The 27,104-nt window shown below is 44.3% G+C and overlaps 1 protein-coding gene across 1 annotated transcript in view; it reads left to right on the top strand.

The window, feature by feature from the left end:
- Positions 1 to 8,690: 8,690 nt before the first annotated feature.
- Positions 8,691 to 27,104, top strand: part of LOC139423602 (cell surface glycoprotein 1-like) — a 29,480-nt gene continuing 11,066 nt past the window's right edge. The window contains exons 1-2 of the mRNA XM_071175188.1: positions 8,691 to 8,764; positions 15,393 to 15,534. Of these exons, the coding sequence (XP_071031289.1) occupies positions 8,691 to 8,764; positions 15,393 to 15,534 (216 nt within the window). The remainder of the gene's footprint in view (positions 8,765 to 15,392; positions 15,535 to 27,104) is intronic.

The raw sequence follows: 27,104 nt of genomic DNA, 5'->3' as shown, positions 1-27,104 counted from the left end.
CTTTCAGCTCATACAAGGAGAAGACTGATCAGAGATGCAGCCAAGAGGCCCATGATCACTCTGGATGAACTGCAGAGATCTACAGCTGAGGTGGGAGACTCTGTCCATAGGACAACAATCAGTCGTATATTGCACAAATCTGGCCTTTATGGAAGAGTGGCAAGAAGAAAGCCATTTCTTAAAGATATCCATAAAAAGTGTTGTTTAAAGTTTGCCACAAGCCACCTGGGAGACACACCAAACATGTGGAAGAAGGTGCTCTGGTCAGATGAAACCAAAATTGAACTTTTTGGCAACAATGCAAAACGTTATGTTTGGCGTAAAAGCAACACAGCTGAACACACCATCCCCACTGTCAAACATGGTGGTGGCAGCATCATGGTTTGGGCCTGCTTTTCTTCAGCAGGGACAGGGAAGATGGTTAAAATTGATGGGAAGATGGATGGAGCCAAATACAGGACCATTCTGGAAGAAAACCTGATGGAGTCTGCAAAAGACCTGAGACTGGGACGGAGATTTGTCTTCCAACAAGACAATGATCCAAAACATAAAGCAAAATCTACAATGGAATGGTTCAAAAATAAACATATCCAGGTATTAGAATGGCCAAGTCAAAGTCCAGACCTGAATCCAATCGAGAATCTGTGGAAAGAACTGAAAACTGCTGTTCACAAATGCTCTCCATCCAACCTCACTGAGCTCGAGCTGTTTTGCAAGGAGGAATGGGAAAAAATGTCAGTCTCTCGATGTGCAAAACTGATAGAGACATACCCCAAGCGACTTACAGCTGTAATCGCAGCAAAAGGTGGCGCTACATAGTATTAACTTAAGGGGGCTGAATAATTTTGCACGCCCAATTTTTCAGTTTTTGATTTGTTAAAAAAGTTTGAAATATCCAATAAATGTCGTTCCACTTCATGATTGTGTCCCACTTGTTGTTGATTCTACACAAAACAATACAGTTTTATGTCTTTATGTTTGAAGCCTGAAATGTGGCAAAAGGTTGCAAAGTTCAAAGGGGCCGAATACTTTCGCAAGGCACTGTACATTATATGTATATGATGGTGTGTATAGACAGTATGGACAGTATACGAACAGAAAAGGTGTGTACAGCAGTATTTATGTAGGATGAGCCTTGATTAGAATACAGTGTATACATATGAAGTGGGTAAAAACTGTAAGTAAACATTATTAAAGTGACTATCTACATAGGGAAGCAGTCTTTAAGGTGCAGGGTAGAGTACCGAGTGGTAGTCGGCTAGTAATAGTGAGTAAGTTCAGGGCAGGGTACTGGGTGGAGGCTGTCTAGTGTTGACTATTTAACAGTCTGATGGCCTGGAATATGTTAGAAGATGTTTCTCAGTCTCTCGGTCCCAACTTTGATGCACCTGTACTGTTTCCGCCCTCTAGATGGTAGTGGGGTGAACAGGCCATGGCTCGGGTGGATGAGGTCCTTGACACTGGGTGCTGTAGATGTCCTGGAGGGCAGACAGTGTGCCCCTGGTGTGTTGGGTTGATCGCACAACCCTCTGGAGAGCCCTGCGGTTGCAGATGGTGCAATTACCACACCAGGCGGTGATACTGCCCGACAGGATGCTCTCAATGGTGCATTTGTAGAAGTTTGTATGGTGCATTTGTAGAGGTTTGTGAAAGTCTTAGGGGCCAAGCCAAATTTATTCAGCTTCATGAGGTTGAGGAGGCAGCACACTGTCTGTGTGGATGGATCATTTCAGGTTGTCAGTGATATACATGCCAAGGAACTTGTAGCTTTTCACCCTCTCCACTGCGCCCCCATCAATGTGGATGGGGGTGTGCTATCTCTGCTGTTTCTGCTTTTTTGTTGACGTTGAGGGAGAGGTTATTTTCCTGGCACCACTCCACTAGGGCCCTCACCTCCTCCATGTGGGCTCTCGTTGTTCTTGGTAATCAGGTCTACCACTAATGTGTCATCTGCAAACTTCATGATTGAGTTGGAGATGTGCATGGCCACAAAGTCATGGGTGAACAGGGAGTACAGGAGCGGGCTGAGCACACACCCTTGCGGTGTTGTTGCCTACCTTCACCACCTGTAGTCGGCCCGGAAGGAGGTACATGATCCAGTTTCACAGGACAGGGCTCAAACCCAGGGCCCCAAGCTTAGTGATGAGCTTGGAGGGCACTATGGGGTTGAAGGCTGAGCTGTAGTCGTTGAACAGCGTTCTTACATAGGTATTCCTCTATTCCAGATGAGATAGGGCAGTGTACAGTGCGACGGCGATTGGGTCATCTGTGGATCTGTTTTCGGGCTGTACCCATTGTTGTGGGTCTAGGGTGTTGGGTAAGGTGGAGGTGATCCTTAACTAGCCTCTCAAAGCACTTCATGATGACAGAAGTAATTTAGTTCTGTTACCTTTGCTTTCTTGGGTACAGAATCAATGGTGGACATCTTGAAGCAAGTGGGATAGGGAGAGATTGAGTATGTCATTAAACACTCTAGCCAGCTGGTCTGCGCATGCTCTGAGCTGTCAGCCGTGCGAGGGTTAACACGCTTGAATGTCTTACTCACGTCGGCCACGGAGAACGAGAGCTCACAATCATCGTGAGTGGCGGTGGCCTGCATTGGCGGCATTGTGTTTTCCTTGAAGCTAGCGAAGAAGGTGTTTAGCTTGTCCGGGAGCAAGGCATCGGTGGCATGGCCAGCTTTTCCTTTATAATCCAAGATTGTCGCTGCCACATATGCCTCATGTCTGAGCTGTTGAATTGCAACTCCACTTTGTCCCTGTTCTGTCGTTTTGCTTGTTTGATTGCCTTACATAGCTGTTCTGTTTGTACACGTCCATGTTCCCAGTGACCTTGCCATGGTTAAATGTCTTTCAGTTTTACGTGAATGCTGTGCTCTATCCAAAGTTTTTTGTTTGGATACATTTTAATCGTCACAGTGGGAACAACATCTTCTATGAATAGGATGTTGTTCCCACAAGGCTAAGTTCATCGTTAGCACCATAGGATTCTATTGTTCTAATATGAACTTAGTCTGAAGATGCTTTTGGGAAACCGAGCCCAGGGCAGTGGTTCCCATTCACCGCCCTGGGGCATTGGAATTTTTGAATAGTGCCCCCTACTGGCCCTCCAACACCACTTCCAGAAGTATTTTACCTGGGGTAAATTCCTTACGGAAAGAGTTTATCGCTTAAGATCCAAATGGAAGCAAACCGAGCAAAACAAAAGTTTCTACTGGACAAATTCAGGTAGGTCTCGCTTGGTTTCATTACGTTTGCTTCTGTTTAAGAAGCCTTTTTACTACAGAATGAATACACCCCTGGATTGGCCTGGCCCAACCCTGCTTAGCTTCAGAGGCACGCCAGCAATTGGAAGCTGGTTGGTATTTCCATCTGTTTTTGATATGCAAACAGGTTATGGAACATTTGAACCCATTTTCATACTGGCATACAGACTATTTCCGTTTTAGAAGATAGATGCCTCCGTAAAAGCAATCAACCTGAAGAGACTTTCAGAAATGTTGATGTAGTCCCTCTGCCACCAACCACAGCATATTACCTCATTTTACACATGCAGGAATGTTATGTAATGTTCAGTAACACTTTGATGTGTACACATATAATGCCTTATAAGTGTATACAGCTATAGTGCCTTATAATACTCACTATACAAGATAATTGCTTGTATAGCATCCTTGAGCCATTGTAAAACATATAATGCATTACAGCCCTACTAATCAGAAAATGGTCTGTCACAGGTGGCATAATGCTTAAAAAGCACTATGCCATGACGGCATTATAAAGTGTCTTATAGCATAGTTTCATAATTAATTATGAAGCTCTATGAAACACTTAATGTGTTTTCTTTACTTTAAATAAAGGGATTCAGTTAATTATAAAACACTATAATAGGTATTCATGGGTTGCTTGTTTGCATCGTTGACATTATTATGAACTTTCTTCAGAGGCTGCAGCCATATTTGTGTCCAACTGATGACTGATGCCCAGTCATTCTGAACGGTCGCTAGTGACTGTTTCATCTAAATTACACAGTGCTAAAGTAGGCAAATCATTTGTAGAAAACAACTTTGCCATCATTAGCCACTGTAATGCACTTTAGGTGAATTCAAAAGTTCCTGTGGAATAACGGCTCATTTGGAAAAACTCCTGGCAGACTATAGTGTAGTAAAGTAATGCTTCACTGAATCAGTTTGAAATGTTGCATACACACTGCTGCCATCTGGTTACCAAAATCTAAATTGTGTCTAAACTCCTATCTGATTATATGGCCTTTCTCTGCGTTTTTTGTTTGTATTATCTTTTACCAGATCTGATGTGTTATATTCTCCTACATTAATCTCCTACATTTCATATTTCCACAAACGTCAAAGTGTTTCCTTTCAAATGGTATCAAGAATATGCATATCCTTGCTTCAGGTTCTGCGCTACAGGCAGTTAGATTTGGGTATGTCATTTTAGGCCCCAATGGTATGATCCTTAAGAGGCTAGCTAGCAGACTGGCTGCAGACTTGATAGAGTTGGGAGCTACAGTAGCTAGCAGACTGGCTACAGACTTGATAGAGTTGGGAGCTCCAGTAGCTAGCAGACCGGCTGCAGACTTGATAGAGCTGGGAGCTAGCTAGCATACTGGCTGCAGACTTGATAGAGCTCAGAGCTAGCTAGAACACCGGCTACAGACTTGTGGAAGGGAATGTTATGGATGCATGTGACCACCTAGCTTGCTAAACAGGCACTTTCCATGTACTTGACACTATGAAATAAAATGTTACCAGGGTAGCTAAGTGTGTGTTGTTGTTCATTGTTATATCCATTGTTGTAATTATAGCATTTTACTCCAGTGCTGCCAACATTTGAAGGAAGCTTGGAGTGAGATTTGCTATGTGAATTTCATTGCCACCTGGCACAACCCCTATACAAGGGGTCTGGGTGTCCTCCCCCATGAATCTTTTACTGTTTTAAAGCTAATTTCCTGCAATTCTACGTATTTTGACATGAACCACAAGTCAGGCATATTCAGGATGCTTTGAATATTAAATTAACACTCAAAATGTGATAACATTGTTACTTTGAGATTTTTGGAGGATGAAATTTGAAGAATGCAAATATTTTTGTTTACATATTTTTTTTTAGGTGGTTTGACACTTTATTCACACAGTAATGAAATGGGGAGACAGGCAAATGGGAGAAAGGTTAGAATCAGGGCTTGAACTCTGGTCTCAGGTAGAAAGATCATATGACATGTGCCAGGGAGTGTTTGAACTATATCAAGGCTCTGCATAGGAAATACTAAACTCAGCAAAAAAAGAAACGTCCTCTCACTGTCAACTGCGTTTATTTTCAGCGAACTTAACATGTGTAAATATTTGTATGACCATAACAAGATTCAACAACTGAGACGTAAACTGAACCAGTTCCACAGACATGTGAACAAGTTCCACAGAAATTGAATAATGTGTCCCTGAACAAAGGTGGGGTCAAAATCAAAAGTTACAGTCAGTATCTGGTGTGGCCACAGGTCCCAGACGTGCTCAATGGGATTGAGATCCGGGCTCTTCGCTGGCCATGGCAGATCACTGACATTCCTGTCTTACAGGAAATCACGCACAGAACGAGCAGTATGGCTGGTGGCATTGTCATGCTGGAGGGTCATGTCAGGATGAGCCTGCAGGAAGGGTACCACATGAGGGAGGAGGATGTCATCCCTGTAACTCGCAGCGCTGAGATTGCATGCAATGACAACAAGCTCAGTCTGATGATGCTTTGACACACCGCCCCAGACCATGATGGACCCTCCACCTCCAAATCGATCCCGCTCCAGAGAACAGGCCTCGGTGTAACGCTCATTCCTTCGACGATAAACGTGAATCCGACCATCATCCCTGGTGAGACAAAACCGCGACTCGTCAGTGAAGAGCACTTTGGGAAACCAAATCATAGATTGCGGTCTCCTTGCCCATAGACTGCTTTTAAGGTAAGGCCAAACATGTTATATTTTGTCATTTGGGTGAACTATCTCTTTAAAATAGGTCTGGAAGAAAATCCTGCTTGCTCTCCAGGAGGGTTGGCCACCCCTGATCTATGTTTTCCATGTGCTGGGTGTTTGAAAATGTTCTTGTTATAAGAATTAATTTCTCAAAATCACCCAACCTTCAAGAAAAACCAAAATAATATCAATATTCATGTGGTGTATGCCTAACAGTTGAAGCTCTTTGCCATCATCTTACTCTACATAGACAGAATATGTATTTATGAGTTTTGAGTCCCTCTACCATCTCTGCCTAGAATGTGCACAATACTAAAATGTCAAACATTATATTTGAGGCCTGTGACAGATCATTTTCTGATCAGGAAGGTTATAAAGCATTATGTTCTCCGGGAATATAATGCATTAGAGAAATGTATTATAAGAATTATGTAACTACTTATGAGCATTTATGTTATTATAAGGCACAGTATAAGTGTATATAAGGAATAATACATGTATTTTAAGGAAGAGTAAATGCACTTATAAGGCATCTACTGTATATCATTGCGTCGTAGAAAGTGTCACCCAAGGTTTTCCTTTTGGGTTGATATATACCTCAATCATTTACAGTGGGGCAAAAAAGTATTTAGTCAGCCACCAATTGTGCAAGTTCTCCCACTTAAAAAGATGAGAGAGGCCTGTAATCATCATAGGTAATTTTGCACGCCCAATTTTTCAGTTTTTGATTTGTTAAAAAAGTTTGAAATATCCAATAAATGTCGTTCCACTTCATAATTGTGTCCCACTTGTTGTTGATTCTTCACAAAAAAATACAGTTTTATATCTTTATGTTTGAAGCCTGAAATGTGGCAAAAGGTCGCAAAGTTCAAGGCGGCCGAATACTTTCGCAAGGCACTGTACTTGAAGAAATAGCTAGTATGTTGCCTGTATATTGACTTTAGTCTGATGGAGACTTCCTTATAAGCACATTTATGCTTAAGAAGAGCAATTTGAATTTTTTACATTTAAGTCACTTAGCAGACACTCTTATCCAGAGCGACTTACAGTTAGTGCATTCATCTTAAGATAGCTAGGTGGGACAACCACAAATCACTGGCATAGTAAGTACACTTTTCCTCAATAAAGTAGCTATCAGCAAAGTCAGAGCTAGAAAGATGGGCGGTTATTTAAGATACTCTTTGAAGAGGTAGGGTTTATGACACTTTTGGAAGATGGGTAGGGACTCTGCTGTCCTAGATTCAGGGGAAGCTGGTTCCACCATTGGGGTGCCAGGACAAAGAAGAGCTTGGACTGGGCTGAGCGGTAGCTCCCCTACCATAGGAGTAGGAGGGCCAACAGACCAGCTGTAGCAGAACAGAGTGCTCGGGTTGGGGTGTAGGGTTTGAGCATAGCCTGAAGGTAGGGAAGAGCATTTCCTATTGCTGCTCTGTAGGCAAGCACAATGGTCTTGTAGTGTATGGGCCTATGGAGGACATATTTTCTTCACATAGTGTAATTCAATTGGACGATGATACTCAAACATATTCAAATGTTCCAACAATCCCTGGGAGCCTTACACTTTAAACATAAGTTGCAATTTCTTGATTGAATGACTGACACTTTTAAAGTGTAGAGTTAAGTGTTCGTTCAAAACTATTTCAGATGGGTCCATGTATACATTTAAAGGTGTTGAATTTAACACAGTGAGAGTTAAATGTCATTAAAGAGGATTGGTTGTGTATATCATGGTAACAGTGGGAGTTAAACATCACTAAAGAGGATTGGTTGTGTATATCATGGTAACAGTGGGAGTTAAACATCACTAAAGAGGATTGGTTGTATATATCATGGTAACAGTGGGGAAACCCAACCATGCTGTCCAGTGACACGAGCCTTCCAGATGGACTAATTGCCTTTTATGCTCGTTTCGAGGCAAGCAACACCGAAAAATGCATGAGCACACCAGCTGTTCCAGACGACTGTGCGATCAAGCTCTCCGTAGATGATGTGAGCAAGACCTTTAAACAGATCAACATTCGCAAGGCCGAGGGGCTAGACAGATTACCAGAACGTGCACTCAGAGCATGCGTGGACCACCTAGCAAGTGTCTTCACACTCCACACTGCCATTTCCCACCTGGACAAAAGGAACACCTATGTGAGAATGCTGTTCATTGACTACAGCTCAGCGTTCAACACAAAGCTCACCACAAAGCTCATCACTAAGCTAAGGACCCTGGGACAAAACACCTCCCTCTGCAACTGGATCTTGGACTTCCTGACGGGCCGCCCCCAGGTGGTAAGGTTAGGCAACAACACATCTGCCACGCTGATCCGCAACACAGGGGCCCCTCAGCGGTGCATGCTCAGTCTCCTCCTGTACTCCCCATTCATCCACAACTGCGTAGCCAAGCAAGACTCCAACACAAACTCCAACACCAAGTTTGCTGATGACACAACGGTGGTAGGCCTGATCACTGACAACGATGAGACAGCCTATAGAGAGGAGTCCAGAGACAACAACCTCTCCCTCAACGTGAGGAAGACAGAAGAGATGATCGTGGACTACAGGAAAATGAGGGCCGAACACACCCCCATTCACATCGACGGAACTGTAGTGGAGCTGATGGAAAGTTTCATTTTCCTTGGTGTCCACATACCCAACAAACTATCATGGTCCAAACACACTAAGAAAGTCATGAAGAGGGCAGACTGAAAAGACTTGGCATGGGTCCCCAGATCCTCAAAAAGTTTTACAGCTGCACCATCGACAGCATCCTTCCCGGTCGCATCAAGGTCTGGTATGGCAACTGCTCGACATCTGTTGGTAGTGCGTACAGCCAAGTACATCATTGGGACCAAACTTCCTGCCATCCAGGACCTATATACTGAGAGGTGTCAGAGGAAGGCCCAAAGAATTGTCCACGAATCCAGTCACCCAAGGCATAGACTGTTCTCTCTGCTACTGCACGACAAGCTGTACTGCACGACTATTTGCATTGACCCCCCTGCCCCCTGTTTTTACACTGCTGCTACTCGCAGTTTATTATCCCCCGCACACTCAGTACTGGTACCCCCTGTATATAGCCTCATAACTGTTATTTTATTGTGTTATTATTTACTTTACTTTATTCAGTAAATATTTTCCTAACTCTATTTTCTTAAAACTGTATTGTTGGTTAAGGGTTTCTAAGAAAGCATTACATGCTAAGGTCTACACCTGTTGTATTCGGCGCATGTGACAAATACAATTTGATTTGATTTGAAGAGATTTATTTTTTTATTTTTTTATTTTACCTTTATTTAACCAGGTAGGCAAGTTGAGAACAAGTTCTCATTTACAATTGCGACCTGGCCAAGATAAAGCAAAGCAGTTCGACAGATACAACGACACAATGGTAAATAGGAGTGGCAATATTGTCTTCCCCAGTCCTGGGACAGTGCACATGTGCTGCAGCATTATGACATCTCAGTGACACAATGGTAGGGATTATCTGAGCAGGGCTTGGGTCATTGATAAATCATTGTATCAATGCAGCCTTCTAATGTGTGGACAGAGTACAGCAGCCAATATTATTTGGATGAAATTCGTCATTCCTGTAGAGCATCTTCTGTTTCCAGGTGTCCAAGTTATCTATAAAAGTTATGCCAACAGGGCTACAATAATATTTTAGCCAGGTGTAATGCCAGAAGCCTGCTGAATCTTTCACAGCTGCGGCCCAACAATGGTACCAGGCCTGAAATAATTGGCTGCTTTTGGAATCTTTCAGAGCTGGAATCAGTTCTTTAATATAAATTTTCAGCAGTTCCGAGCTGGCCCTCCTAATGTCGTTAGACCCTACATGGACTACGACAGCATCAGCCCCCGGCATTTGTCGTAGAACGGTTGGAAGCAGCCTTGTAATGTCCTGTACTCATGCCCCAGGATAGCACAGGGTTTTTACCCTGGGAACCGATATGTTTTTCACTATAGAGCTGCTGATGACGACAGCTGGTGCAAAGGCTGAGGACGTGCGGTTGCTCTTTCGCCTCGAGTGGCCTCGCAGACCTGCTGAGGATCGATGAGCAGTGAGGCCCGAATGACCCGAGCCAGCTGTAGAATCCACCATGGTTGATGGAGAGGCGGCAGCCTCAGACACCCCCACAGTCAGATGAGGGGGGAGCTCGGAGGATCTGAAACCGAGTTAGAAGCCATTGAAGAGGCAGAACAGAGGACGAAGGCGCGGGTAACACCAGATCTGATCTTGAAGCGGAAGCCCCCAGGGATGAAGGCTCCGGAACCTCTGGATCCAGGGAGTATATTATGGTAACAGTGGGAGTTAAACATCACTAAAGAGGTTTGGCTTTGTACATAAAGTAGGGTCAGTAGACACAGGACTTTCATGCAAGGCGGTCTATAGTCTCCCTACTACATTAAGTAGCCTTTATGAATATTCACCTGTAAAGTTTTCTATATGACCTGTGGAAAGACAGACAGACAGTGCAGGATGTCTATGACGGCCCATGCAATGGCATGCAGCATTGGCCTGTTCAGTCAGTGTGCCAAAACTGCCAGTGAGATCGGCAGACATCTCGTCCCTGGCAGCCTCGCTCTTGCTGAGGTAGCACATGGGACAAACACACCCTTATAATGTGATGTGAAATGTGATCTACTAGCTAGTCATTGGTGGGGCTGTTCGTGCTCATGATCTGCTATGGGTGTATATGACTAAACAAGAATGTCACATTTAAACTGCCTGTATACAGTTAAACTGCCTGTATTCCTGTACTTGACACGGTCAAATAAAATGTTAACAGGGTAGCTAACCCTAACTCTAACCCTAACCCTAACCCTAACCCTCTAACCCTAACCCTAACGAATTTTTTGTCCATTGTGGAAATGATCACACTTTACTTAAGGGATCGGTGTCCCTAAACTGAGACAGTTGTTGCCCAATATGCAAATATGTGACTAGAAAACATTGTTAACAACAGCCAACTTTCCGGAAACATAGACAATTCTTACATGGTCAGAAAGCTTAAATTATTGTTAATATAACTGCAGTGTTCAATTTACAGTAACTATTACAGCAAAAAAGATACCATTGTAACGGCATTCATTAGAAGAAGGTGAAGACCAAGGTGCAGGGTGGTACGTGTTCATATTATTTATTCTGATTGAACACAACTCTGGCAGCTCCGGACTGACGGGCGGCTCTGGCAGCTCCGGACAGGAGGGCGGCTCTGGCAGCTCCGGACAGGAGGGCGGCTCTGGCAGCTCCGGACAGGAGGGCGGCTCTGGCAGCTCCGGACAGGAGGGCGGCTCTGGCAGCTCCGGACAGAAGGGCAGCTCTGGCAGCTCCGGACAGGAGGGCGGCTCTGGCAGCTCCGGACAGGAGGGCGGCTCTGGCAGCTCCGGACAGAAGGGCAGCTCTGGCAGCTCCGGACAGGAGGGCGGCTCTGGCAGCTCCGGACAGGAAGGCAACTCTGGCAGCTCCGGACAGGAGGGAGACTCTGGCAGCTCCGGACAGGAGGGAGACTCTGGAGGGAGGAGACGGAGAGACAGCCGGGTGCGTGGGGCTGCCACAGGGCCCACCAAGCTGGGGAGACCTACAGGAGGCCTGGTGCGTGGAGGAGGCACCGGATGGACCGGGCTGTGGGGGAGCACTGGAGCTCTGGTGGGCAGCCTTGGCACCACTCATCCCGGCTGGATGACCACTTTAGCCCGGCCCCTCCAGAGTGCAGGCACAGGTCGAACCGGGCTGTGGGGGAGCACTGGAGATCGGGTGCATACCACTCGCACCTCTCCCTTAGGCTCAATGCCCACATTCGCCCGGCACGGGCAGAGCACAGGCATAGGGCGACCTGCACCCTCCCAACGCCCCGGAGACACAGTACGCAGAGCCGGCACAGGATACCCTGGACCGAAACGGCGCACCGGAGACCAAACGTGCTGAGCTGGCACAATCCTCCCTGGCTGGATGCTAACTCTCGCATGGCACTTGCGGGGGACTGGCATATAGCCTTCCGGGCTATGAGCGCTCACTGGCGACACCGTGCACTTCATCGCATAACACTGGGTCTGACCAGTACCACGCTGCTTCCGGTAAGCACAGGGAGTTGGCTCAGGTCTCTCGCCTGACTCCGCCAATCTCCCCGTGTGCCTCCCCCCAAAAATGTTGGGGGCTGCCTCTCGTGCGCTGCCGGGCTAACTCCTCATAGTGTTGCCGAACTGCCTCCAGTTCCTCCTGAGGACGGCGATACTCCCCAGTCTATGCCTAGGGTCCCTTGCCTTCCACTATCTCCTCTCATGTCCATTTCCCCAGATAGCGCTGCTCCTCCTTACCATGCTGCTTGCGCAATTGGTCAGTGCTTTAGACTGTTAATCTAAAGGTGGGTGGTTCTGTAACGGCATTCATTAGAAGAAGGTGAAGCGTGGTACGTGTTCATATTATTTATTCTGACTGAACACTGAATACAAAATAACAAAAAGAATAGCCAAAACAGTTCTGACAGGTGCAACAAACACTAAACAGAAAATAACCACCCACAACTAACAGTGGGAAAACAGGCTACCTAAGTATGGTTCTCAATCAGAGACAACGAAAGACAGCTGTCCCTGATTGAGAACCATACCCGGCCAAAACATAGAAATACAAAACCTATACATACAAACATAGAATGCCCACCCACATCACACCCTGACCAAACAAAAAATACAAACATACAAAGCAATCTACGGTCAGGGCGTGACAACCATGCTATTGTTTGAGGATAGTGCACAACAACAAAACACTTTTATCACGGCAACTGGTTTGATACATTCACCTCTGAATGTAAATAATGTACTTACATTCAGTAATCTTGCTCTGATGTATCATCCTGAGGGTCCCAGAGATAAAATGTAGTGTAGGTTTGTTTGAAGAAAAAAATATGTTTATATCCAAATGTGGAACTGTGTTCTGCTGTCTCACTGCTGTCTCTGGCTCCGTCCGGCCATCTGGATGTGTGAAGGCTAGCGGAACCCCTCGACAATATCCGCAGAAAAGGCAGAGCGCTAAATTAAAAAACATTTTAAATAAATATTTAACTTTCATACATTCACAAGTGCAACACACCAAATTATAGCTTAAATTCTTGTTAATCTACCCATCGTGTTCGATTTCAAAAATACTTTACAGCAAAAGCACACCACACGATTATGCTAGGTCAGAGCCTAGACACAAAAAAACATACAGCCATTTTCCAGCCAAAGAGAGGAGTCACAAAAAGCAGAAATAGAGATAAAAATGTATATAAAAAAAATCTCAGTTTACATTGGCGCGTTATGTTCAGTAATGTTGTGCCTCAAAAACATCCTGCGAATTTGCAGAGAGCCACATCAATTTACAGAAATACTCATCATACACTTTGAAAAAAGATACAAGTGTTATGCACAGAATTAAAGATATACTTGTCCGTAATGCAACCGCTGTGTCAGATTTAAAAAAATCATGCAATAATCTGTCAGACACAAGCCATACAGAAACCCACCATGTTGTGGAGTCAGTAAAAGTCAGAAATAGCATTATAAATATTCACTTACCTTTGATGATCTTCATCAGAATGCACTCCCAGGAATCCCAGTTCCACAATAAACGTTTGTTTTGTTCGATAAAGCCCATCATTTATATCCAAATACCTCCTTTTGTTAGCGCGTTTAGCTCACAAATCCAAACACACGAGGCGCGGGCAAGTCCAGGCGAAAGTTCAGACGAAAAGTCCAAAAAGTTATATTACAGTTCGTAGAAACATATCAAACGATGTATAGCATCAATCTTTAGGATGTTATCATAGATCTTCAATAATGTTTCAACCGGACAATTATTTTTTCTTTAGAAATACAATGGAACGCAGGTCGATCTCACGGCCACGTGCGTGATCAGCTCATGTCCTTCTGCCAGACACCTGATTGAAACAGCTCTCATTTACTACCCCTTCACAGTAGAAGTCTGAAACAAGGTTCTAAAACCTGTTGACATCGAGTGGAAGCCTTAGGAAGTGCAATATGACTTTAAAGACACTGTATATTTGATAGGCAATGAGTTGAAAAACTACAAACCTCAGATTTCCCACTTCCTGGTTGGATTCTTCTCAGATTTTCACCTGCCATATGAGTTCTGTTATACTCACAGACATCATTCAAACGGTTTTAGAATCTTCAGAGTGTTTTCTATCCAAATCTACTAATAATATGCATATATTAACTTCTGGGACTCAGTAGCAGGCAGTTTACTCTGGGCACGCTTTTCATCCGAACGTGAAAATGCTGCCCCCTATCCCAAACAGGATTTAATGCGAACAGAAACACATGAATAATGTTTCATAAAGCATCATAAATTAAGACGCTTTATAATACCCGTGTGGCATAGTGCCTTATAAGCATTATGCAACCTGTGACAGACCCATTTTCTGATCAGGACGGCTAAGTCCTCCGGGCATATAATGCATTACAGCAATGTATTATGAGGATGCTTTAAATACTTATAATACATAATATTATAAGGTGCTATACAGAGTGTGTATTATAAGGCATTATAAATGCACTTACAAGGCATTTATTGCATTTATTGCGTATTTGAAAGTGTCACCCATTGTTTTCCTTTTGGGTTGATGTACACCGTAATCATTTACATATGGGTATGTGCAATGTAAATAGGTTGTGCTATGTTTGAGATTGTTTTCCTGGTGTGTCAGACAACTGGCTGGGACGGGGTGTACAGCATTTGAACACCAGACGCTGAGAGAAGATAAGCAATCCCTGCACACTTAAACCTCTTCAAAAATGACACGTATAACGATGGACGACTTGTCTGTGAAAATAGTCAACGGACCACTCACCATACTAAACATCTTTGCAAACATATTTTTTGCTTTCTGCATGCTCTGTCCACCGCATGGCAGAGAGGGACTCAAACAGCCCATGAAGTTACTGCTGGGATCTATGGTATTCTGTACCACTGTCTACCTGGTCTCTCTCATTGCAGCACAATGCTTGTGGATGGTCTCTGCCAGTTCTGAGATTTACTCTGCTTCTTATCTAACAATGATGTACATGGCATCAACCAGCATGTCAACATCTGTATGGCTGAATTTCTTCTACTACACCCAGATCGTCCCTGCCCAGCGAGCTCTCTTCACCCGGGTGAAGAGGAACATCAAACGCATCATCTATTGGGGCCTATTTGGAGACGGGATGTTCTTTGTGTTTCAATTTGCTGTGAGGGCTGCAGGAGAATTTTATTCCTCAGGAGAGGGGCCTACTAATAGCACAGGTTTCACATCAACTTATGCCACTACAAAAGATGATGCTGCCTTTCTAAAAGATGTCCTGCTTGACACATCGACTGCAAGTCTGTTTTTGGAAATGATCTACATCTTTTTTTGCCTCTGTGTGATGGTGGGGTCAAGCTGTGCCACGATGTGCTACCTGCACAGACACATGAAGAGCATGAAAGAGATCGGCAGCCCCTTCTCCTCTCCCCGACTGCACAGTCAGATGAGGGTCACCATCGCCGGTATCCTGCAGGGAATTCTCTTCTTCTTTACAGCAGTGTGGATTTTCATTCATTACTTTAGCAACGTTCTTTCCTCAACATACTTTGACGATAAAACCTTGTACACAGTAATCTCTCTCTACATGTTCGGCACCACTTTAAACCTGGGCATCGGTCAGGTTATTTTCCGACAGAGGGCAGCTGATATTTGGCTCAATGCCCATCAGGCTGTAAAATCATTGAAGCCATGAGGAATTATACTAAGTTAACAAAATACGAAACATAGTCATTAAGATACGTTAAAGGGATAGTTCACCCAAATTACACAATTGCACAATGGTTTCTCTACCCTGTAAGCAGTCTATGGTTAAGGTAAGACAGTAATCCATTCTGTAACTTATTTACCTTGTATTTGTTTGTTTTTTACCTGGTCATCAGTCCAACAACCAATACAGTCCTGGATATTAGCATTTTTCACAGTTTATGTCCAAATCATCTTATCTTATAGTAACTTTAGTCAACTACACACAATACATTATAGACTCTTGGGAAGATTTGGACTCAAAACACGTAACTATCTCTGCTATGGACTGGCATTGGTCTTTGGACTAAAATGCTAAACAGCATTTACAGACAGTTGCCAGGTAAGCAAAGTGTGGATTGCGGTCTTATCTTGTTCATTAATACAAGGGAAGGAAACCAAGTTTTTTTTATATGAGTGAACTATCCCTTTAGCGTTTATATTTTTGTAACATAGGGCATGTCGAGCTAAACTGAATTTTGAGGGAAGGTGCCAGTTCCACTATCACAGTTTAATTTAGCATTAATTTAATTTAGCAAAATTGTTGATTGAGAAGTTTTTTCTTTTTGATCATTTTAATTGAAAACCATCACGGTAAGGTACTTCATTTTTAGCCAGAAATGATTTGATATTGAGATTTAAAAAACGGCTGCATTGGACCATTAAGGAATAATATTTGATTTGATTTATTTTATTTAGGCGGGGAGTCCCATTGAGAAGAAGGTATATTTTTCAAGGGAGCCCCCTACATGACAAGAACAAGTAATTACACAGTGAAGGCAGGACCACAGGAAACACCAATGAAAAATACAAAACTCTTACTCTTAGATAAACTGCCTTCTCTTGCACTCAAGATGAGTCATAGGGTATGAGTTTCTTTCTTCCATTTTGTGGTTTCTGTTTGTTCCCTTTGTTTACCATCTGTCTGAGATGCAAACAGGTTGTGGTACATTTGACCATGTCTACATGCCCATTTCTGTTTTCCATATTTAAAATTCTTCAGTTCGACCTATGAGCACAGATATTTTACTTCAACAAATATGATGTAAATTAACATGACTAGATATAATGTATTTACTTGTAAAAATGTGTGACGGTGTTCAAAATAAATAAATAGAGAGTATGTTGCCTGTGTTTTGACTTGAGGCATATGGAAAATGTATGCTTAAGAGGAGCAATTTGAATCAAGTGACATCAATAAGAGATTGTACAAAACATCTTTCCATGGCATCGACTGATCAGGTGAATCCAGGTGAAAGCTATGATCTCTTATTGATGTCACTTGTTAAATCCACTTCAATCTGTGTCAATGAAGGGTATTAGATAGGTTAAAGAACGATTTTTATGTCTTGAGACAATTAAGACGTGGATTGTGTACAGTATGTGTGCCATTCAGAACCGGGTATGGTAGTGGGTGCAGGGCGCACGGGTTGGAGTGTGTCAAGAACTGCAACATTGCTGGGTTTTTCACGCTCAACAGTTTCCTGTGTGTATCAAGCATAAATCAATTGGATAATGATACTCAAACATAATTTCTACCCCCAAACACCCCCTTAGGAGCCTTACACTTTAAACATAAGTTACAGTGTTCTAGATTAAATGACTGGCACTTTTAAAGTGTTACATGTTCAACACCCACAGTCTTGGTTGGGTTAAGTGTACATGTTCAACACCCACAGTCTTGGTTGGGTTAAGTGTACATGTTCAACACCCACGGTCTTGGTTGGGTTAAGTGTACATGTTCAACACCCACAGTCTTGGTTGGGTTAAGTGTACATGTTCAACACCCACGGTCTTGGTTGGGTTAAGTGTACATGTTCAACACCCACAGTCTTGGTTGGGTTAAGTGTACATGTTCAACACCCACGGTCTTGGTTGGGTTAAGTGTACATGTTCAACACCCACAGTCTTGGTTGGGTTAAGTGTACATTTTCAACACCCATGGTCTTGGTTGGGTTAAGTGTACATGTTCAACACCCACAGTCTTGGTTGGGTTAAGTGTACATGTTCAACACCCACAGTCTTGGTTGGGTTAAGTGTACATGTTCAACACCCACGGTCTTGGTTGGGTTAAGTGTACATGTTCAACACCCACAGTCTTGGTTGGGTTAAGTGTACATGTTCAACACCCACAGTCTTGGTTGGGTTAAGTGTACATGTTCAACACCCACAGTCTTGGTTGGGTTAAGTGTACATGTTCAACACCCACAGTCTTGGTTGGGTTAAGTGTACATGTTCAACACCCACGGTCTTGGTTGGGTTAAGTGTACATTTTCAACACCCATGGTCTTGGTTGGGTTAAGTGTACATGTTCAACACCCACAGTCTTGGTTGGGTTAAGTGTACATGTTCAACACCCACAGTCTTGTTTGGGTTAAGTGTACATGTTCAACACCCACAGTCTTGGTTGGGTTAAGTGTACATGTTCAACACCCACAGTCTTGGTTGGGTTAAGTGTACATGTTCAACACCCACGGTCTTGGTTGGGTTAAGTGTACATGTTTTACTTTTTCAGATGGTTTCACTTTAAGGTGTTGAATTTAACACAGTGGGAGATAAACATCACTATAGAGGTTTGGCTGTTTATATCATTGTAACAGTGGGGGTTAACATCACTATAGAGGTTTGGCTGTTTATATCATTGTAACAGTGGGGGTTAACATCACTATAGAGGTTTGGCTGTTTATATCATTGTAACAGTGGGGGTTAACATCACTATAGAGGTTTGGCTGTTTATATCATTGTAACAGTGGGGGGTTAACATCACTATAGAGGTTTGGCTGTTTATATCATTGTAACAGTGGGGGTTAACATCACTATAGAGGTTTGGCTGTTTATATCATTGTAACAGTGGGGGTTAACATCACTATAGAGGTTTGGCTGTTTATATCATTGTAACAGTGGGGGTTAACATCACTATAGAGGTTTGGCTGTTTATATCATTGTAACAGTGGGGGTTAACATCACTAAATAGGTTTTGCTGTGTAAATCATTGTAACAGTGGGGGTTAACATCACTATAGAGGTTTGGCTGTTTATATCATTGTAACAGTGGGGGTTAACATCATTATAGAGGTTTGGCTGTTTAATTATATCATTGTAACAGTGGGGGTTAACATCACTATAGAGGTTTGGCTGTTTATATCATTGTAACAGTGGGGGTTAACATCACTATAGAGGTTTGGCTGTTTATATCATTGTAACAGTGGGGGTTAACATCACTATAGAGGTTTGGCTGTTTATATCATTGTAACAGTGGGGGTTAACATCACTATAGAGGTTTGGCTGTTTATATCATTGTAAAAGTGGGGGTTAACATCACTATAGAGGTTTGGCTGTTTAATTATATCATTGTAACAGTGGGGGTTAACATCACTATAGAGGTTTGGCTGTTTATATCATTGTAACAGTGGGGGTTAACATCACTATAGAGGTTTGGCTGTTTATATCATTGTAACAGTGGGGGTTAACATCACTATAGAGGTTTGGCTGTTTATATCATTGTAACAGTGGGGGTTAACATCACTATAGAGGTTTGGCTGTTTATATCATTGTAACAGTGGGGGTTAACATCACTATAGAGGTTTGGCTGTTTATATCATTGTAACAGTGGGGGTTAACATCACTATAGAGGTTTGGCTGTTTATATCATTGTAACAGTGGGGGTTAACATCACTATAGAGGTTTGGCTGTTTATATCATTGTAACAGTGGGGGTTAACATCACTATAGAGGTTTGGCTGTTTATATCATTGTAACAGTGGGGGGTTAACATCACTATAGAGGTTTGGCTGTTTATATCATTGTAACAGTGGGGGTTAACATCACTATAGAGGTTTGGCTGTTTATATCATTGTAACAGTGGGGGTTAACATCACTATAGAGGTTTGGCTGTTTATATCATTGTAACAGTGGGGGTTAACATCACTATAGAGGTTTGGCTGTTTATATCATTGTAACAGTGGGGGTTAACATCACTATAGAGGTTTGGCTGTTTATATCATTGTAACAGTGGGGGTTAACATCACTATAGAGGTTTGGCTGTTTATATCATTGTAACAGTGGGGGTTAACATCACTATAGAGGTTTGGCTGTTTATATCATTGTAACAGTGGGGTTTAACATCACTATAGAGGTTTGGCTGTTTATATCATTGTAACAGTGGGGGTTAACATCACTATAGAGGTTTGGCTGTTTATATCATTGTAACAGTGGGGGTTAACATCACTATAGAGGTTTGGCTGTTTATATCATTGTAACAGTGGGGGTTAACATCACTATAGAGGTTTGGCTGTTTATATCATTGTAACAGTGGGGGTTAACATCACTATAGAGGTTTGGCTGTTTAATTATATCATTGTAACAGTGGGGGGTTAACATCACTATAGAGGTTTGTCTATATCATGGCAAAAAACATAGGGTCAGGACTTTCCATGCCAGACGTTCTATAGTCTTATAGTCCATGCCAGGGGGTCTATAGTCTTATAGTCCATGCCAGGCCGTCTATAGTCTTATAGTCCATGCCAGGCCGTCTATAGTCTTATAGTCCATGCCAGGCCGTCTATAGTCTTATAGTCCATGCCAGGCTGTCTATAGTTTTATAGTCCATGCCAGGCTGTCTATAGTTTTATAGTCCATGCCAGGGGGTCTATAGTCATATAGTCCATGCCAGGGGGTCTATAGTCATATAGTCCATGCCAGGGGGTCTATAGTCATATAGTCCATGCCAGGGGGTCTATAGTCATATAGTCCATGCCAGGGGGTCTATAGTCATATAGTCCATGCCAGGCTGTCTATAGTTTTATAGTCCATGCCAGGGGGTCTATAGTCATATAGTCCATGCCAGGGGGTCTATAGTCATATAGTCCATGCCAGGGGGTCTATAGTCTTATAGTCCATGCCAGGCTGTCTATAGTCTTATAGTCCATGCCAGGGGGTCTATAGTCTTATAGTCCATGCCAGGCTGTCTATAGTCTTATAGTCCATGCCAGGGGGTCTATAGTCTTATAGTCCATGCCAGGGGGTCTATAGTCTTATAGTCCATGCCAGGGGGTCTATAGTCTTATAGTCCATGCCAGGCTGTCTATAGTCTTATAGTCCATGCCAGGGGGTCTATAGTCTTATAGTCCATGCCAGGGGGTCTATAGTCATATAGTCCATGCCAGGGGGTCTATAGTCATATAGTCCATGCCAGGCTGTCTATAGTCTTATAGTCCATGCCAGGGGGTCTATAGTCTTATAGTCCATGCCAGGCTGTCTATAGTCATATAGTCCATGCCAGGCTGTCTATAGTCTTATAGTCCATGCCAGGCTGTCTATAGTCTTATAGTCCATGCCAGGGGATCTATAGTCATATAGTCCATGCCAGGGGGTCTATAGTCATATAATCCATGCCAGGGGTCTATAGTCTTATAGTCCATGCCAGGCTGTCTATAGTCTTATAGTCCATGCCAGGCTGTCTATAGTCTTATAGTCCATGCCAGGCTGTCTATAGTCTTATAGTCCATGCCAGGGGCTCTATAGTCATATAGTCCATGCCAGGGGGTCTATAGTCTTATAGTCCATGCCAGGGGGTCTATTGTCATATAGTCCATGCCAGGATGTCTATTGTCATATAGTCCATGCCAGGGGGTCTATAGTCTTATAGTCCATGCTAGGGGTCTATAGTCTTATAGTCCATGCCAGGCCGTCTATAGTCTTATAGTCCATGCCAGGCCGTCTATAGTCTTATAGTCCATGCCAGGCCGTCTATAGTCTTATAGTCCATGCCAGGCTGTCTATAGTCATATAGTCCATGCCAGGCCGTCTATAGTCTTATAGTCCATGCCAGGGGTCTATAGTCTTATAGTCCATGCCAGGGGGTCTATAGTCTTATAGTCCATGCCAGGCTGTCTATAGTCATATAGTCCATGCCAGGGGGTCTATAGTCTTATAGTCCATGCCAGGATGTCTATTGTCATATAGTCCATGCCAGGCCGTCTATAGTCTTATAGTCCGTGCCAGGGGGTCTATAGTCTTATAGTCCATGCCAGGGGGTCTATAGTCTTATAGTCCATGCCAGGCCGTCTATAGTCTTATAGTCCATGCCAGGCCGTCTATAGTCTTATAGTCCATGCCAGGCCGTCTATAGTCTTATAGTCCATGCCAGGGGGTCTATAGTCTTATAGTCCATGCCAGGGGGTCTATAGTCTGCCTACTATTCACAAAGTCGCCGTTATGAATATTCAGCTGTAAGGTTTTCTATATGACTTGTGGAATGACAGAGAGACAGTGCAGGATGTCCATGATGCCCCATGCAAAGGCATGCAGCCTTGCCCCGTTCAGTTCTTGTCAGTGTGCCAAACCTGTCAGTGAGTTCGGTCGACATCTTTCCCCGCCACCCTCGCCACCGCCCCCCCATGTTCATTAGCGAGCCCCGCTGAGGGAGCACATGGAACAAACACCCCCACAATGGTGTGTGAGGCGTGATCTACAGCGCTCAGGCCTTGATGACCAAGGCTCAGTGAACAAGCTCAATCCCTCTCCCTTCCACTTCTGTGGTCTTTAGAGCAGAGCGGCCGCACGGATCCTCACAAAAGGCCTGAAACAATTTGCAAACAAAGGAAACAAAATGGATGCCCTGCGCTTCATTGTCTTCGTCCCCTTGATGAGAATAAATTAGGGCTGAAAATGCAACACGGAATCGGGGGGCACCTAATGATATTGATGGAGCGGTTGTGTGTGACCGCGGAGTAAAGATTGATGCTTTGGTAAAAAAAATGGACTGGCATCATTGAGATACAGCTGGCATGGGTGAAGGGACTCTGTCTCTATCTTGCCAATGTTCAAGACAGAACATTGAGCTGCCCACCATCACCAGCTCTTCTTTCATGGAAAAAGAACAACCCTCAATGAGTGTGTGGCAGTCATTTTTATATCCATGCATAGATATTTTGTAAATCTCATGAAATCACATTACTCACAAACCTCTCATGATGACATGTTTTTTTCTATATCAAAAGGAAGACTGTTGTCCCTGTGAACTAACTGCAGGGTGAGTTGGGACCACTAGATGGCACTATTAGCCTTCTCTGAACAAAACAATCAGAGTAGTGTCCTTCAGCTTTGTCTGATGAGATGGGTTTGGCTTGGTTTATTGGGGTCACATCAGCCGATCATCACAAGCATCACACGCTCTGAGAAAACAGACAGAAGCCAAGGACAATGACAACCCATCCCATTTACATTGTTTGTGAATAGAGATTTAACAGCTCCAAAAACAGCTTTAACAGCAAAGCTCACTCAGCTGACAGTACCCCCACCCAAAAATAAGGATTGGCCAACATATGGACGTTAAAGTGATAGTGACCCCAAATGTCCTTACCCTGTAAGCAGTCTATGGACAACGTATTACAGTAATTCATGCTTTGGTTTAGTTTCCCTACTACTTTTCCCACATGCTAACATTTTAGCATTAGTGGCACAAATCCCATTCAAGTCATGGGACCGATATTGGCATTACATTTTCGCGCATCATGTCCAAATCATCCAAAAGTATCTGAAATTGATTGTGAAGCTCAACAAAGTCTCTTATACTGTAGATGATTTGAACATACGTGAAAAACCTATTATCCGTTCCACGGCTTGAATGGGATTTGTGCTACAAATGCTAAAACGTTAGCGTGTGGAACCAGTGCCAGGGAAACTAAACCAGAGCACGGATTTCTGCCATATCTCGTCCATAGACTGTGTACATGGTAAGGAAACCAATGTGTCATTTTGTAATTTGGGTTAACTATCCCTTTAAGTAGTGTCATGTACATGTCATCTGCTGCTTTTTGTGTTCCAGGGCAAATAAGAAATGACTTAAGTTGGTTACAAGCTTGGTCATCAGCCTGCCTTCGACATTGCTCCGCTTTCATATATATTAGAGGGTTATATGCCCATTAACCAGAGCCATCTCCTACCTGAAGCTAGTGGAGCTGCCGTTAGCTCACCCCTCGACAATGAAAACAAAAGACCACTTCTAAATCTTCAAAAGAACGGCCTGTAAAAAAATATATATAATTCAACCTTACAAACACCAACCCATAGCCTACTTCAGGACTGAGTTCAGTGATCTGGGAAGTGCTTCCAACTTAACCCTTCGAATACCAATGTCCTTAGGGATCCAATATCATCCACTGGGTGGTCGACGCCAGCCCTGCCAATGGGGAGTGAAAATGTGAATGATTACCGTATGAAATTCGTCCCCTGAAAAGGTCCGGAGCCCCCCAAAAACACACCGACATAAGCTACTGTATTCTCTATGGGGAATTACACACGCTTTACTGGCAGTCTGGATAAATGTTTCTTTAAAAACACCCTCCAGGGTGCTTCTGTTATTACATTATTATCAAATGAGTATTTTAATTACGACATCATCAGAAATGTATCTAGGTCAGGGTGGTGTGAGGTAAGGAGACGGTAAGGGGAGAGGTTGCTTTTAGTTGCGGTGTCAAGATTCTCAGGTCTCCCAGCATGCATTATGTTCTAGCCTCTGAGCACTAAAACCACACCAAAAGCCAATACACCACATCTGTGAATTATATTAGCTTAAGGTTATGCACTTCTCCTTAGCGCTCAACACTTGGGCTGCCCTCTAAGCACAATGAAGAAATGAAGAGCCGCGTTGCCATGTTGTTCTATTAGATATAGGATGAGAAAATGCATTTACTAGTTAAGTGGGAACATACCATAATGGATTATGGGAGGCACAGCGTTTCAGAGTGAGTACATTTTTCATGGAAAAAAGAAAAACAATTCCAGCCCTGCATTGATTGCTTTAATTCATATTGCTTTGTAGATTGTCTTTTCTTTGCCATTGTTCTCTCGAAAAGTAAAAATGATTGGGAAGTCATGATTGTCGTTACAAAGGCCTGTATTACAAATACGTTCTGATGCATTGTGCTCTGTTGTCTCATCAAGTTATTGCCAACAGGACATGTACCTCTGAACTAACTCCTAGGCCATGAAGGGATCAAAATCAATGTTCAAATATTACATTTGACATATTGTTGAATTATTTCTTACTCCATAACCATTTGTCAACACACAATGCTGCCCTGCCTGCCCTGCCCTGCCTGCCCTGCCCTGCCCTGGCCTGCCCTGCCCTGCCCTGCCCTGCCCTGCCCTGCCCTGGCCTGCCTGGCCTGCCCTGCCCTGCCCTGCCCTGCCCTGGCCTGGCCTGCCCTGGCCTGCCCTGCCCTGGCCTGCCCTGCCCTGCCCTGCCCTGCCCTGGCCTGGCCTGCCCTGGCCTGCCCTGCCCTGCCCTGGCCTGGCCTGCCCTGACCTGCCCTGGCCTGCCCTGCCCTGCCCTGCCCTGGCCTGCCCTGCCCTGGCCTGCCCTGCCCTGCCCTGGCCTGGCCTGCCCTGCCCTGGCCTGCCCTGCCCTGCCCTGCCCTGCCCTGCCCTGCCCTGCCCTGGCCTGCCCTGCCCTGCCCTGCCCTGGCCTGGCCTGGCCTGCCCTGCCCTGCCCTGGCCTGGCCTGGCATGGCCTGCGCACGGTAGAACACTGATAAGACTGAGGAGTGTAACACAACCATAAACAGTATATCAAAAACAAATGATATCCTTCAGATCAAGGACTTTCTCCCATTTAGCCCTCTGCTCGCTGCTGTCTACGGTGGTTGTGTAATTACAAAACAGGCCAGGTGGAGGGGCTTGCTGCCTAAACCCTGGCCAGCCCTGGCTATGAAACCTTAACCCCCACTTCACACCAGTTTCATTATGAACACCTGAATTTCAATACCAGACCGTCTGCAACCGGCAGACAGCTCTGGCCCTTGCCGCCCTGCACTCCACACGGCAATAATAGCACCATATTGAATTGGCCTTGTTATGGTAAGAGGAGAAGCTGCAGAAATATGTCTAGCATTTCCCAAATAACAATAAGAAGCATCCGAGCAGCGCAGGGTTGCTGTGTCAGGGGGTGTTACATTTTACAACGTTTGAGAAGCCGCCGCCTCTCTCGCTCTGTCTTGTTTTGTGAAAGAACCCCACAGTCACTGGATATAATTGTTGGGGCCAACATTCTTCCTCTGATTCTCCCCCCATTGCACATTCATCAGGATTGTATTTTGTTTGCGAAGGGGAAAAGTTTGGAACACTCTGTTTCAAGGCCGTTGACTCAGAGTAATATTTTTATAAGGTGCTGAAACAGAAGTGGCTTCTGCTGGTCTCCCAAGCCACGGAATATAACCAGGGAAAATTAACAATCTGCTCTCTGCAACACAATTCACCCTGTGAGGTTTTAATGGGTTTAGATACAACATATCTCTGTCCAGCAGACATCACTTGTCTGTTATATTCTATTACATTCTATTATTAGCATTATATTCTCACTGCACAGAAATTATCTTATCTGCTATCACAAAACATGTATATGTTCCCCTCCTGAGTCCATCCTGATCCCCTGACCCTGTATCGTGTTATTACATCTAGATCCAGTCCTCTGTCTGCTCTACCTCAACACTCCCACCTCCATGACAGTAAGGCAGACAGGGAAGTACTGTAGAGAGAGAGAGAGACACGGAAGGAGGCAGGCAGAGACGCAGCGATGCAGTCGTTGAGGTAAGCATAGAAGCGGTGATGCTGTGAGGCACTGAGAGAGGTAGAGAGGCACTGAGAGAGGTAGTGAGGTACCGAGAGAGGTAGTGAGGCACTGAGAGAGGTAGTGAGGCACCGAGAGAGGTAGTGAGGCACCGAGAGAGGTAGTGAGGCACCGAGAGAGGTAGTGAGGCACCGAGAGAGGTAGTGAGGCACCGAGAGAGGTAGAGAGGCACCGAGAGAGGTAGTGAGGCACCGAGAGTGGTAGTGAGGCACCGAGTAGTGGTAGTGAGGCACCGAGAGAGGTAGTGAGGCACTGAGAGAGGCACTGAGAGAGGTAGTGAGGCACTGAGAGAGGTAGTGAGGCACCGAGAGAGGTAGTGAGGCACCAAGAAAGGTAGTGAGGCACCGAGAGAGGTAGTGAGGCACCGAGAGAGGTAGTGAGGCACTGAGAGAGGCACTGAGAAAGGTAGTGAGGCACTGAGAGAGGTAGTGAGGCACTGAGAGAGGTAGTGAGAGAGGTAGTGAGGCACTGAGAGAGGCACCGAGAGAGGTAGTGAGGCACCGAGAGAGGTAGTGAGGCACCGAGAGAGGGAGTGAGGCACCGAGAGAGGTAGTGAGGCACCGAGAGAGGTAGTGAGGCACTGAGAGAGGCACTGAGAGAGGTAGTGAGGCACTGAGAGAGGTAGTGAGGCACTGAGAGAGGTAGTGAGGCACTGAGAGAGGTAGTGAGGCACCGAGAGAGGTAGTGAGGCACCGAG

The sequence above is a fragment of the Oncorhynchus clarkii genome, chromosome 13 (genome assembly GCF_045791955.1).
Source record: "Oncorhynchus clarkii lewisi isolate Uvic-CL-2024 chromosome 13, UVic_Ocla_1.0, whole genome shotgun sequence".
Lineage (NCBI taxonomy): Eukaryota > Metazoa > Chordata > Actinopteri > Salmoniformes > Salmonidae > Oncorhynchus > Oncorhynchus clarkii.
The sequence above is the reverse complement of the archived record's forward strand: the minus strand, read 5'-3'. Positions and strand labels throughout refer to the sequence as shown.